The following is a 13,066-nucleotide window of genomic DNA, read 5'->3' on the forward strand; positions in this document are numbered from 1 at the left end:
GACTTTGCTTGAACCTATGTACTGTTCATAACTTTATGTGCATGTGTATATATATATTCAAAAGTTTGATTCATGCCTAGGCAATCTACATCTAAAATTTCAAGTGTTTAGACCCAAAATTGGTTGAATAATTTGCTTGAGACCGCAAAGGTCAAATGTTTTTAACTTTGACCCCTTCACAGCCAAATTTTCGGCCATAAACTAATTAAAAAGCTTGCCCTATGTCTGAATACACTTTATGTAAAATTTCCAATGTTTAGACCAAAAATTGGCTGAGAAATTTGGTAGAGACTGAAGAAGTCAAATTTTTTTTTAATTTTGACCCCAATTTTGATCCCTTTACATTAATTGTTTTGAGCTCAAATCAAATTAAAACGTTTCATCCATGTCCAAGTAACCTACATGTAAAATTTCAAGTGTTTAGACTCAAAATTGACGGAGGAGTTTGGTAGAATTTTTAAAGATCAAATCGTTGAACTTTGACCCCTTGACAGACAAATTTCTGGCCGAAAACCGATTAAAAAGATTTTCCTAAATCTCAATACCCCTTATGCCAAATTTCGAGTCTGTAGACTGAAAATTGACAGAGTAATTTGGTATGAAATGTATACACACACACACACACACACACACAATTTTACTTATATAGGAAGAGAGAGAAGGAGAGCACACCCTGTCTCCTTTCTCTCTTTATTTATCTATTCTCTTTTCTCTCTCTTCTTCACCTGTCTTTTATTTTCCTGTCTCTTGCCTCCCCTTCCACACTCTCTCCCTATTACCCATTCTCTCAAAGCTTGAAAAGTATTTGACGAATTACTACATAATAATATTAAAACATCGTTCTAAATATCAATCCCCTGACTAATTCTATTCCTGATGACCCCCTCCTCCTTCCTCAAAAGAATGAATGTTAAAAACTACCTATATTTTGTACAAGACAATACTGAAAAAGAAAAAGAAAAAAGATTTATGGCTGTGTCTTTCATAGTATTTTTTAAAATTATTTTTAGGTGGACACACTAACAATTTTTATTTTATATATAGTAGAAGATAACTAATTTCGTTTTTGTAATTAACAGGTCATCTATGGGGAGAATGAGGCGTCTTTAAAACCCAATTGTGTTCACGATCTCTCGCTGCTGAATCTGTCTGAGGCCTGCGAAGACACCCCCGCATTTATAACCAACATGCAGAAGGTCCCGTCAATGTCGGACATTTCTGATGACAGCCAAGGTAGGATGCAATTTTCTCTTGAATCAGAATGTTTTTCACCTTCTCATGCCAGTCTCGTAGAGACAAGAAATGCATACACAGGCATAAAATAATTGGTCATCTAAATTTCTTATACTTCTACACGCATTTTCGCAGGCGGTTTTGATAAAGAGGTTTTACCTCAAAATATTAGACTTACAGTCTATAAACTGAGAAATATATGGTAAGTGATAAAAGTAAAAAATATTACCAAGAGGTGCCAAAATACTGTCTATCGTCTTATAATTCTTTCTAGAAAGATATTGTTTGTTTACAGGAGGAAACACGTGAAAGTTGCCAACATCCCTAAGTGGAAGTGTTTATGTGAAATGAACAGGATTTGGACTTGCCACACGCAGGTGTTAGTCCGTTTTGTTAACCAAAGAGCCACTATCACCGTCTTGGTGTTGCTGTACTCTCAACATACAGCATCATGTATTCCCGAAAAGTTACTTATCTGATACTGACCAGGCTGCTCGTTGCTTAACTTCAGTATGTCAGCATGATTGTCGTACAGTGAATATCCAAGGAAAAGGGGTAATTTGCCATAAAGTAGATGATCTGCATCTCTTAGTCTTGTACGAATATTTGGTGTGCAAAGAATTAATCGTACAGGATGGAACGATAAAAGTATCGCCCTAAAGAAAACCACATTACAACTTTATTGATTTATCTATTGCAGACTATCATCCTCATCTTTTTTAGTTGTTTCATGACCTTTCGACCAACTATTCCTCTGGCCTTCGTCAGGTGGTAACCGCGACGGGATAGGAACTCCGAATCTCTTAACTGCATCCTCAGTAATTACTGCCTTCCATAGTTGTTGTTGTCACACCACATTTTGGCCAAGTAAGCTTCTGGACGGCTTTGGGTAGGATTGAAACCACTATTTTCAGAAAATTCTCACCTGGAACCGTAGAGATTCAACGTCTCTATCCACCGCGCCACGGGCCCCGAAGAGCGATCAAGGTTGGATTTTTTGATCTTATAAATCCACGTTTATTCATTATCTGATCTTCCATGGTCGGGTCCGTATTGAATGGTATATATTATTTAATTGGAATTCATTATTGAGATGAGTTTTATTTTTTTATTACGGACTATTATCCTCATCTTTTAGGCAGTAATTGCTGAGGATGCAGTAAGCAGATACAAAGTTCCTATTCCGTCGCAGTTACCACTTGACGAAGGCCAGAGGAATAGTCGGACGAAACGTCGTGAAACAACAACTAAAAAAGATGAGAATGATAGTCTGCAAATAAATAAATAATACATACTCAATAATGAATTCCAATTCATTAAATAATATATAGGTAAGGAATGTTGGTGCTTATTTAGAATTCCGCATATTAAAATATATATATATATATATATAGCGCATTAGCCTGACGAATCCTATAGTTGGATGAAACGCAGAAATCGCCATATATATTTTATAAATTACTAACTAGCTCTACCTACGTATTGAGCACTTTTGAAGTAAATACTTAAAGTTTACGCATAAATCTATACTTTCGTATATTAAATTTATGCAAATAAATGAAGTAGTTATATATATATATATATAATCTTTATGATGTACATACTTGTTACTGAACAAAGATGTCATATTCCAAAAATCACATAAATTGATCAGAGTTTATTTTAACTAAGAGAATCAAATTCTATAACTATTCAAAACGTATGATTTACTACCTGACGAAGGCCAGAGGAATGGTTGGCCGAAACGTCGTGAAACAACTAAAAAAGATGAGAATAATAGTCCGCCAATAAATAAATTAATAGATAATACTCATGTCAATAATGAATTCGAATTAAATAATATACTACAGCTTTATTTTAAAACTTTTTATTGAAAAAAATCGATTCAAATAACTTGATTATGTAGCAAAGCTGACATATATTCAATGTAGCCGCCTTCAGCCTCAATCAACGCCTTGATACTGGTCCGGAACTGGAAGCAGGCCTTTTCCACAAGTGGTGGCGGGAGCTCGGCGAATACTCGGCGGATGTTGTATGATTACTGTTTCCTGTAAATTTCAGTGTTACTTCTTTACCCTTCCCTCCCTAACAGACCACTTAAATGAAAATAACTAAATAAAATAGATAAAAACCAAAATAAAAATTAATTACATATAAAAAGGCAACAGAAAAAAAAGCCTCTTTGACAACAACAAAATTGCTCCTGACGACAATCAAGGATAAAAAGCGCTCGAGGAAAATGTCTGACAAAAATATAACTCGGCAACCTAATACACAACTTACCAATGAAACGAGAAAAAAATGCTTGGCAGATCGAGATAATCAACAGAAAATATATATGTGTGTGTGAGTGTGTGCACATACACACATGTGCACATACACACACATGTACATGTGCACATATATATATATATATGCACATACACACACACACACACACATATATGCATATATTAGTGATGAGACGTTTCTAATATTTCTTCCGATTGCAATACAATTACCGATTCTCTTGTAAATTCCCAATTCCAATATAATTATCGATTCTGATTCTTTTAAATAAACTATATATTTTGTTAAAGAGCTTTTGTTTTGAATTACCACAAAATACATATAATGTATTTTCACAAACATAAAAATACACTTGTGGTGGGGGTGGTGGGGGTGGGGATATCTATAGATTTTAGATTAACCGGTCGTTTAAAATTTATCATGTTATTCTTGGTGCCAGCAATGAAACCTGAAATTTTAAACAAAAACAAAATTTAAAAAAATACAATTAAAAGAATCATTTTTAGTATTGGAAATCAAGCACAAATTATACCGATTATGATTCCGATATCCTTAAATGTTCAGATTTTTCTGATTCCAGATTCCAATTCTGGTAAGTCGTCCCAACACTAATGGATACATAATATATGGATATATATATATATTTATATATAATATGTATATATATAAGGTGCGTCCGGTGTTTGAGAACATTTATTACATTTTTAAGGATAATAAAAATACAAACAACGACAAATCTGTAATTAAATAAAACAACATTGGTACATAAGCGACACTATTATTTAATTCATTCAATGAAATCTTACTTCGCTTCGATGACAACTTCTATTCAAGATCTAAACCTTTGGTATGCGGCTATAAGATTGTCCTCGTGAATGTTTTCCGTTACTCTGACTATGGATGATTTCAGAAAATCTTTGGTCTTGTGTGGATGTCTATTGGCATGTTTCTTAACAACGTCCCACATGTAATAATTCAACGGATTAAGGTCTAGAAAGCTTGGAGGGCACAAATTGGTCAAAGTTTTTTCGTCTGAAAAAAAAAAAAAAAAAAAAAAAAAGCATGTCTTGTTCAGTAGGATGTTTCAGTTTGTTTAAAAGTCTCTTTTTTTCTGGTTTTTTTTTTTTTTTTTTTTTTTCATAGGACTTGTATCAAAGATTCTCACGGATAGTCCTTCGAATTGTGACTTTGGAGACACCGAGATCTTTTGCAATTGACCTCGTTGACTCCAATGATATTTTGAACTTGATGAATAAACTTGTGTGTTCTAATGCTATCAGAACGTTGCTGGTGCTTTCTTTTACGTATAGAACAGGAGGAGTTTGGCCATCATTATCTTCTAACTTTTTGCAAATTTTAAAAACAAAGGATCGGGTGATTTTAAGGAATTTTGCAATTTGCAAATCGCTGCGTTCTGTCATTATTGCAACAGTTACAACATGTATTTTCATTTGCTGTTTTTATTATCTCCCTTGATCTGTAAAAAAAACTGAAAGTTAATATACAAGAAAGAATTGGTAAAATAAGTGATGTTCTCAAACACAAGACGCACCATATATATATATATATATATATATATATATATATATATATATAAATGAAAAACAAAGGGATGTAGTGTTTACTGATACACACAATGGTAAACTTCAAACTAATATAAATAACAGTATTTATATATAGAAAATTTAATCCCAACCAAATTAAAAAAGCTCAATACACAATAGAGAGTAGAGCTTATTATAAGAGAAAGAAAATTAAAACTGTAATCAAAATTTATTATTCGACTGAATACTCCAAATACAAAGTCCTTATTTCGCATAGTTTCAAAGAATGCTATTCTTGTTATTCTTCTCATCAGAGGACATAAAGAAATCAGCAAATTATATTTGCTAGTTAAGGCATTAAGTGAAACCGCGATTTATTGTAGTTATAAATTACCAAATAAAAAAGTGAAAAAAAATGTTGGATATGTAAAAAAATATATATAAGAACAAACCGCACATAATATTTCAGCTTGCATGAAAATCCTCTCAAGTTGATCCGAAATGCAAAATAGTTCTTTAGAGAGAATGGAGTCCAAAATAAGTCCAGCATGACGATGCATATAATCCGATTGGAAAGCCTTCAAAACGCCTGAAATAATGAAAATTGTTTTTTCCGGACAGTGCAGTAGCCAAAAAAGAAGTCTGTCCCCAGTAAAATGGGACCTAATAGTAAAAAGAAAGAAACCCAGTATGAGAACCTTCATTATCGGCTTAATCAGAAAAAATTTTGACAGTTTTAATTTTCTTTCTCTTATATATATATATATATATATATATATATATATATATATATATATAATTCAAACACAGTAGTGTTTGAATATATAGTTAAGTAGGCAATTTTAGTCATTTAGAACTGCTTTAAAGCTTCACCGCTCACTCATTTTTCGACCAAATTTCAAACATTATTACAGTTTATAGATCACCTTCCCAGCTATATTGTGAAAAAAATTTTCAACTTTCGTTCAGTAAAATAAAAGTTATGATGAATTTTCTGGTGTTCAAATATGTAAAAATATGAGTGTTTTTATCGGAATATAGCTGTGTGTTTTGTATGTATGTAAGGTTATATATGGATGCATTGTGTGCATATCTAAGGTTATGTGTGTGTGTGCGTTTTTTTTTTTTTTTTTTTTTTTTTACACAGTGATCACCACTTATCAAGGCCCGGAAGCCACTCAGGGATAAGGGTTATTGCAAGTACATTAAGTTAGTTAGGAGATTTGCTGAAGTGTTTTGTGTATATAATTATATGTAAATATAGATTATGCTGTGTGTATATGTATTATTATATACATATGTATGCATGCATTGTGTTTATGTATATAGTGAATGCGTGTGCGTATTCACGTGTGTGTATGTCCGATATCTCCTTTCCCTTACTCAACCTTGTCGGTAAGTTTACCTTGAAAAACAAAACAAACAAAAAGGAAGAGTTTTTCTGACAAAGGAACTTTTATTTATCTTTGTACAGCCCCCCCCCCACACACCCACACCCGGTGTCCACTTGTGCGCCCCTACCTCACCTCTCCTTTACACTCCATAACAACAAATAAAACAAAAACAAGGTTCCAACAAGTCAAGGGTCATGACCTCATGCCTTTTTTTCTTTTTTTTTTTTTTTTTCTTAAAGGGCTTACCACCTCACATTGGAGGAGCCCCCATTTTAATCTGGAAAAACTGTTTATAAAATCAGTCTCCAGTTCTATCGGACCTTTTTGTTCTTATTTTAAACACCCTCCCTCTTTTGTCGAACTTACACAGAACCCCTCCATCCTCATCCACACACACATGCAGTTTTTGGTAGCTCCATAACAGTGGTTCCCAACCTTTTTTTTTTTTTTTTTGACCTTACTAGTGTGCCGCGTATCTCTGCCTCTATACAGTCTCAAAAACCAAAGGATACCCCCTGTAGGGATATGTGTGCATGTAATTGTGTGGCAAGGGTTGCGCAATCTCCAACCACACCTGTCTTGAATCGGCATTGTTTGAGTCCAACGGAAAAGAGAAGTCCAAGATGACTGTAACCAATGCCGAGATGAGCGGAGAGCACATGCAGCACCTGGAAATCCCAAATGGTCACCCATCTGGTACTGGCCAGGCTTATCGTTGCTTAACTTTGGTGATTTAATGGAAACCAGTGTATCAAATGTGATTATGCCGTGAATCTCTATCTCTGCTATTATATAAAATAACTGTATGTGTGTGTACGTTTGTTCCCTATGGACTCTAAAGCGGCTGGGATGATTTCTTTGAAATTTCACATGAAGGTACTTGATGTGTCTGGAAGTGTTCTTACATAGGTTTTGTGTTGGAATGCATCCGATAAGTATCGAAAATCGATAATCGAAAAAATCCAATTAAAGAAGAAAGCCCGATTTGGACCAAAGTTAACACTTTTATACAACCTAACATCACATCTGAATCTGCGAAGTTTTATCACCGCACAAGCAGAAAGGCTCAGCCTATAAAATCAACTGTAGATTGTTTTATTAGACAGGGGCGTGTTTCTTTTTAGAACACAATTGAATCATGATACTTGACTTTTGTGCGTTTAACTTTAATTCAAATAATTATGTAAAAATAATTTCATAAAATCAAAAGTAGGTTCTTTGATATGACAGGGGCGCATTCGAAATGAATGTTTTTGTTTAGAGCACAATTGAACCATGCTACTTGACTTTTGCATTTTAAATTTTATTCAAGCCATTACATAAAATAATTTTATAAAATCAACAGTAGGTTCTCTACAGTGCAATGTAGACTACAATGTATTCTGGATTAAGTCACTACAGGAAGGCATGTGAAACTTTTTCCAGTTAGACTTGTGTGGGGCGGGGGCGGGTACTCTAACTAGAGCAGGCAATCAATCGATTTGCTTTTAAAAAAATGAGCGATTTCAGTAATTTGGATGATGATAAAAGTATGGGAGGGTGGAACATTTGTTGATCCTCATTCAATCCCGGACAATGTCGAGTTTCCCTGCTAGTAGATTATAAGTGGAAGTTACAAATTTTTATGGTTGGAATTGTTATAAACGAAGTTGTTTTGAGTTGTCGATCGGCAGAAATCAGAAACTCAAAGTATCAATGTTGGCGTTCCTCCGGATTCCATTCTGGGTTCAATTCTCTTGCTAATCTTCTTTAATAATCTCCCAAATCACATTCTTAGATTATTCGTAGACATTTAAACAGACGACACCACAATATATGGCAACATTTCAAAGGCCAGCAATGACTAAGATCTTTCCGATTCTCTCTCTTCTGATCTTGAGAACGTGGTGCAATGGGGAAAAGGGTGGCTGATTAATTTTAATGCATCTTTCCTTTGATCATAATCACTCTCACCTCCATCAGGCTCCAATTGAAATTAATGGCTCTCGTCTTGGGGAAATTCCATGTCTTGAGAAGCTTCTGGGACTGACCGTCACTCTTGACCTGCAATGGAACACATACATCAAATCTGTTGCCAAGATTGCTGGGAAAATGATGGGCTCATTCTCACTGCCGATGCAATCCTCTACATCTGTATAAGAGCCAAGTACGTCCTAAAATGAAGTATTATTACCAAATCTGGATAGAAGTTACTTGGTGTGACGTATCCTGCCTTGACAGAGTTCACAATTTCTCGCTTCAAAACCGTTTCTCTTCCCTAGAATCTCTTTCTCACAGAGACTTTACAAGCCTGTCTTTTCTCTATCGTTATTTTCATGACAAGTGCTTGTCTCCACTTCAATCTATGGTCCCCTTTTGCCAAACTTTTACAAAAACACTCGACTAGCTACAACCACTACCAACAATTTCTCCCACTCTCTATCAGTGTCTAAATCTAAACACAGATCCCATGAACCCAGCTTCTTTCCTAGAACTACCCACCTGTGAAACATTCCATTGGCCTGCTTCCTGGCTGACTACAATATAGTAGCCTTCAAGTCTAATGTAAACAAGTTCTTGTTGAACCGTCCCCTTAAATAATCAAATTATACCCAACTTACACCATTAGTTATTACTACACTACCTCATTACATTTCTTAACATTTATCCCTGAGTGGCCTTCGGGCCTTGATAAGTGATGATTCCCTTGTAAAATAAATAAATAAAATAAAATTCGCATATTATTACTTATGTGATATCGATGCTTAAATATGAAAAAAAAAATGTACAATAAGTCGTTTGTTTTAAATTGTTTGATAGTTTTAATTTTTCATACGAATAGACATTTTTAAATACTCATTTGAACGTTCATTTTCTGTGCCGCCAACATTTGAAGAGCTCAGTAATGTTCTGTGTATTCATTTATTTATTGCGGACTAGTCAAATTATTTAAACAACTAGCGGGGGTACCCGGCGTTGCCCGAGTGTTTGTTTCCGGGACGGGGGGGGAGTTTTAAAAAATGTTATGGTAGGTAAGTAGGAAGGATCAAACCCGGAGTCATGAGTAAAAGTAGGAAAATAAAGTGTGAAAAAAAAAAAAAAAAAAAACATCTGCAACGTTAACAGTTCGGCCACCAAGAAAAGTCCATTCCAGTTGTTTAGGAAAAAAAAAAAAAACGACTACGGTAGGTCGGCGCGAACGTGAAAATATAATGTGAATTGTCCAGCACGCTAACCACTACGCCACAGAGCACTGCAGCTTAGTTTAGTGATTTTAAATAACTTCACATGAAAGAACCACGAAGCCAAACCGGTGTTCTCTTCTCAACTGTTCCTTGTGAACGATCCCCAAACGGTGTTAAGTGGTGGCAGGGGGAGGAGGAATTTATTAGAGAGAAAATATTTATATCACACCTCAGATATTGTTCTGCCGTTTGTGCATATTATATTTGCATGAAATATCTTGATTTTTAATCCTATTAATGTCAAAATCAGACGGGAAAAAATGAGTTCATTTTATTTATATAGAGAAGATAAACTTTTCTACTATTCAATTGGAATTCATTTTTATTGAGATGAGTTTTATTTATTAATTTTATTTATTGCAAACTATTATCCTCATCTTTTTAGTTGTTGTTTCACGACATTTCGGCCAAATATTCATCTTGCCTTCATCTGATACTCATCACAATAACCATTTCAATTAATTAAATAATATATGCCATTCAGTACGGACCTGGCAATGGAAGATCAGATAATAAATAAACATGGATTTATAAGACCAAAAAACCCAACCTTGATTGCCCTTCGATACCCGTGTCGCAGTGGATAGAAACATTGAATCTTTACGGTTCCAGGTGAGCATTGTCTGAAGATAGCGGTTTCAATCCTACCCAAAGCCAGCCAGAGGCTTACTTGGCCAAAAACGTGGTGAGACGACAACAACTATGGAAGGCAGTAATTGCTGAGAATGCAGTTAGGATTCGGAGTTCCTATCTCGTCGCGGTTACCACGTGACGAAGGCCAGAGGAATAGTTGGCCGAAACGTCATGAAACAACAACTAAAAAAAATGAGGATAATAGTTCGATGAATAAATATAGGCTACATATGTGCATACATGTTTTGGCTGTAGCCTTAATTGGGAAAGATTCTTCAGCTAAATTTGGTAAAATGAAAATAAGAAGGATAAACACGGAAACATCCAAGAATCTGAGTGGGCACGTGCTTAGGAGTCTCAGATATAGGTAACTGGTTTAGAATTATATTGTTTGTTATTTATTAATTTATTTATTGCGGACTATTATCCTCATCTTTTTTTTTTTTCTTTTTTTAAAATTTAGTTCCTATCTTATCACAGTTACCCCCTGACGAAGGCCAGAGGAATAGTTGCCCGAAACGTTGTGAAACAACTAAAAGATGAGGATGATATTTTGCAAATAAATGCATAAATAAATAATACTCATGCCAATAAACATTCCAATTAATAATATAATGTGTTGTGTGTACAAAAGTTGAGGAACAACTGGTCTCGGAAAGCAGGCTAATGTAAACTGAAGTATACTCTTTTGCAGATCTAGGAGGTCTACCATCTCAGGCTTCTCGTTGCGGAAGTTAGATGCATACGTGCTTTAGTTGTTTAGCTATACTCTCATAGTTTTCTTCATTTATCAGTTGACAGTCACTTCCGTCTTATTAACCATTATTGCTGAGTGTTTTTTTTTTTTTTTTTTTTTTTACAAGTTGATCACTACTTGTCAAGGCGCGAGGGCCACTCGAGGATAATGGTTAATGAGTGTATGGTAGAATCGTTAGTGATGGAAATTGAGTATAATTTGATTATTTAAGAGGACAGCTCAACAAGAACTTGTTTACATTGGATTTGAAGACGACCGTATTGTAGTCAGCTGGAAAAAAAATCAGTGGAACAAAATTCCACGGGTGGCCAGTTCTGAGAAAGAAGTGTCTTTCTCCATGGATGTAAAAGAAACACTGTTCTTTGAAAATCCGTCTTACGTTGTGCGCATGGAGAAAGAAGAGAAGGTTTTTGCGGGTTCTATTCCAAATTAATTGTACTATCACAATGCTTATAAAGTTTCGAATTAAGTCGAAGCACTGCCAATTACGTATATGAGTAATCGCTTTTCTCCTTGTAATTGTCCGAACGTAAATAGCCTTAAATGAGACAACTTTTATACCACGTGCAACCGTTATTTTCCGTCCGTATAACGGGCGTGAATATATGGCCAACACCATTTTGAATTGAAAGCCATTTTTAATTTCAGAAGAGTTTCCGTTCGGTAGCTAGTCTGTATAAGTCCTGGAAATGAAAGAGTTTTCTGTGGCTAGCTGATCTGTATAAGTCTTGAACGTTAAAAGTTTCCAAACGAAGAGCAAAGACCTTTCTCATGTGGACACAAAAAATTATGTGCAGGAATTCTAAAAGATTCAATATTTTTATGGAGTAATTCCGATTTTTGATTGGTTGCTAGCAGAAAGTGGCTCCAATTTGATTGGTCGAGTTCTATCGCCAGTGTCCATAAGCAGAACCTACCAATTTTCTTTAATCATACCATTCATTATATCAAAAATATCAACAAGAACTATTCTTCTCATTTACACGAATTTATTTAATTTTTGAAGGGGGGGGTGGCTTAGCACTATTTTAAACAAAGGGGATGGGAGTTTAGCCCACACTTCTTGAACGGTCCTAGTTTTCTGTTGTCAAAGTGCCATTTATTCACTTTTGCCATTTTTACCGTTGCCCTTTTTACCACCGCTATTGTTATTCTGCCATGTTTTTCCGGTGATATTTTTTTACCAAGTGACTTTTTTTTCCAGCGACAATTTTTCCAGTGACGTTTTTTACCAGTGACATTTTTTCCAGTGGCGTTTTTTTTTTTTTTTTTTTTTTTTAGTGATGTTTTTTTTTTTTCAGTGATGTTTTTTTTTCCAGTGATGTTTTTTTTTTCCAGTGATGTTTTTTTTTCCAGTGATGGTTTTTTTATTCCAGTGATGGTTTTTTTCCAGTGATGGTTTTTTTCCAGTGATTTTTTTTTTCCAGTGATGTTTTTTTCCCAGTGATGTCCCCCCCCCAGTGATGTTTCCCCCCCCCCCCCCCCCCGGTGACATTTTTTTTCTGGTGACATTTTTTTCTGGTGACATTTTTTTCTGTTGCCATTTTTTCCACTGCCATTTTTTCCGCTGCCATTTTCACCGAGCACTCATTTACACATATTCTGTATTATTACTCATCCTTTTTTCTTCAGGCTTGGCGCCATAACCTGAAACGTATAGTGATTAGGAGGGGAGGGGTGGATAATTTTAACGTTCTTTTCACGTGTCTGGTATCGCCATCCAATCAAAAGACTGACGCCAAACATCTATTGTAGAATTGGTGTTCGCATTTTGGTTCTTTGTTACGACAGAAGAGGGTAGATACTAGGTCGAAAATTCATACTTTCTGTTTGGTTAATCCATTAAATTTCACTGCCCTAAAAATAGGACCTCAAATAATTTATTTTCAAAATCTATAAAATAATATATAACAGTATTGTTTACTGCATAATTACTTTGAAGTAGTGGTTTTAACCTTTTTAGCGGCACACTGTTGACTTTTTAAAATTTTC

At 34.9% G+C, this 13,066-nt stretch overlaps 1 protein-coding gene across 11 annotated transcripts in view; it reads left to right on the forward strand.

The window, feature by feature from the left end:
* Nucleotides 1-13,066, forward strand: part of LOC145248838 (protein c-ets-1-A-like) — a 423,966-nt gene that overhangs the window by 109,206 nt on the left and 301,694 nt on the right. For all 11 annotated transcript variants that reach the window (XM_080110549.1, XM_080110557.1, XM_080110553.1 and 8 more), the window contains one exon: nt 1,080-1,233. In XM_080110549.1, coding sequence (XP_079966675.1) covers nt 1,080-1,233 — 154 coding nt within the window. The remainder of the gene's footprint in view (nt 1-1,079; nt 1,234-13,066) is intronic.

Source organism: Euprymna scolopes, chromosome 27 (assembly GCF_053919585.1).
Source record: "Euprymna scolopes isolate OS-2025 chromosome 27, ASM5391958v1, whole genome shotgun sequence".
Classification (NCBI taxonomy): domain Eukaryota; kingdom Metazoa; phylum Mollusca; class Cephalopoda; order Sepiida; family Sepiolidae; genus Euprymna; species Euprymna scolopes.